The sequence below is a fragment of the Setaria viridis genome, chromosome 9 (assembly GCF_005286985.2).
Source record: "Setaria viridis chromosome 9, Setaria_viridis_v4.0, whole genome shotgun sequence".
Lineage (NCBI taxonomy): Eukaryota > Viridiplantae > Streptophyta > Magnoliopsida > Poales > Poaceae > Setaria > Setaria viridis.
Genome location: NC_048271.2, coordinates 32794412 through 32796639, shown reverse-complemented (window position 1 = coordinate 32796639; position 2228 = coordinate 32794412). Strand labels below are relative to the sequence as shown.

The window sequence follows — 2228 nt, the reverse complement described above, 5'->3', positions numbered from 1 at the left end:
AACATTCATTAGCAATGGGTTCTGTTGCTACATATGTATGGATCTTTAACTAGAGAAATACATGCATATTAATTAATAATTTACAAAAAATCCTAGTTTGTTGGACCGAGCCATGCAGATCCAATCCGCCACGGTTAGCGTTTCCGTGAAACGTGCTGTTTTTCATGTGAATTCCCTCTTTCATTAATCTATCCTTAATTATCATCTTTTGCTTTTTATTAATATTTTATTCCTTCAAAATTTAATGAATTAGATTTATTTGAAAATATTATTGTCGCTATTGACTTTCCTCGTGACGTTTGACTATTCGTCTTATTCAAAAAATTGTGTAAGTATCATTTGTGTTGTTTGTGACTTACTTTCCATCAAAGGTATTATAAGTTTGACTTATCTTTTCGTGTATTTGCAATAAATTTTAGAAAAAGATGAATGGTCATACATCAAGAGAAAAAGTCAACAATGACAGATATTTTGATACGGAGTACACTTGTACATGACCATGGTTAAAACGTGTGGACCATGGCAGCACATTCTTCCCTGTTACACTCGTACCGACCACAATTTTCACACCTGATCTACCATTTCCTCGAACACTTGCACACAGGAAAGAGGCAACCCCATTACCAGCACCTTGCTCTGGCTATCACGGTCGCCGCCCAGGATCATGACGACCTCTTTCTGCGGCAGCTCCGCCGGACCCGAGTGGACGGCCTGACCCCACCCAAAATCCGCGGTGTCAAGCCCAAGGCGGTTCCAAGCGGTGACCAGCGTCGTCGCCGTTAGCGACGGGCGAGCGCCCCGGTTCCGCTCGATGTAGTCGATGGCGGAGCGGATGAACGCGTCGTCGGTGCGGGCGATGGCGTCCTGGATGGAACGGGCGGCCGCGGACAGCGGCCGGCCGAGGAGGTCGCCGGCGTCGGAGATGCAGCAGGCGAAGATGACGGCGTTGCCCCAGAACCCGCGCGGCAGCGGCGGCTCGACGCGCCGCCGGCCGTCCACGGCGAACAGCAGCTTGCTCCGCTGTTCGGGCCGCATCCTCAGGGCCCGCGTCCTCACTACCCAGACGAACGCCGTGAGGGCGACGAAGGTCGAGCACGTCGTGGTGGTGGTCGAGGCGGCGGCGTCTTCGCTCGCGGCTTTCTTCAGCCTCTCTAGCTTGCTGGCGTCGAAGGTGAAGGAGCGGTACACGAACGGGACGTCGCCGCCGAACACGCCGGCGAGGCCGGAGACGTCCTCGATCTCCGCGAACTCGTCGTGCGGGAAGCTGATCGTGGGGACGGGCCTGGCGCTCTGCAGGCTGCGGTCGAGGAACGGCGAGGTGGACAGGGGCACGCCGCGCGCCACCTCCGCCCAGGAGCGCAGGAACTCGGCGGCGGACTGGCCGTCGGCGAGGCAGTGGTTCATGGCGAGCCCGAGGACGAGGCCGCCGCACTTGAACGTGGTCACCTGCACGGTCAGCAAGGACGACGCCTCCTCCGTGGCGTCCTCGCCTCCCGTGCGGATGGTGTACACGAGGTCCGCGAGAGCCTCGGCGGCGCCGGGCGCGGACACGTCGCCGTCCGTGACCTCCCGCAGCTCGCCGTCGGCCGCCGCCTCGACGAACGGCACGCCGCGGCGGTCGTTCCGGACGGCGAGCCTCCCGTCGGGGCGCACGGCCAGGGCGCCCTGGAAGGGGTAGTAGCTCGGGAGCACCCTGCTCAGGGATTCCCTCATCAGCGAGGCCGCGTTGTCGCTGGACGAGGTGAAGACGTGCACGGTCTTCATGGGCACGGAGACGTTCTGGTCGAGGTTGGAGAGGAAGTAGTACTCTTCGGCGACGGTCGCCGCGGCGTCACCGGCGGGGTGCACTAGCACCGGTTCCGACCTCGTCACCTTCATTGGGTTTGATGTCTATGTCAGTGGCACCTGCTGTCAGCATGCAGGGTAGTGGTAGCAGGGGTCATATATAGAGACTATAGCCTATAGGCACGTCAAATAGTTAGCTGGAGGTATTAAGTTGTTTCCTTGTCCATTCCATTCTTTGATAGATTATAGTTGGATGACTGCTCGTGAACGTTGCCTGCATTTCTCCATCAATGTGCGCCTAATTTACTGACGCGACCCCAAAAAAATTGCACATCGATCCGCAGTACATTGATTGGTAGCCGGACCATTTCCCCTGTCAGGTATATTTTGAACTAGTAATTCGACATTCGGACCCCTCCGAAAAATTCTTGGGGATGAAAAGA

At 56.1% G+C, this 2228-nt stretch overlaps 1 protein-coding gene across 1 annotated transcript; it reads right to left on the bottom strand.

Annotated features, from left to right (window-relative positions):
* Nucleotides 1-443: 443 nt before the first annotated feature.
* On the bottom strand, nucleotides 444-1928 carry LOC117840361 (omega-hydroxypalmitate O-feruloyl transferase). The gene has a single exon (XM_034720869.1). The coding sequence runs from the start codon at nucleotides 1876-1878 to the stop codon at nucleotides 565-567; it is 1314 nt and encodes a 437-aa protein (XP_034576760.1). The 5' UTR covers nucleotides 1879-1928; the 3' UTR covers nucleotides 444-564.
* Nucleotides 1929-2228: the final 300 nt, after the last annotated feature.

Excerpts from the sequence above, each read along its gene's own strand:
- LOC117840361 (XM_034720869.1), bottom strand. The coding sequence starts at position 1,878 with ATGAAGGTGACGAGGTCGGAACCGGTGCTAGTGCACCCCGCCGGTGAC.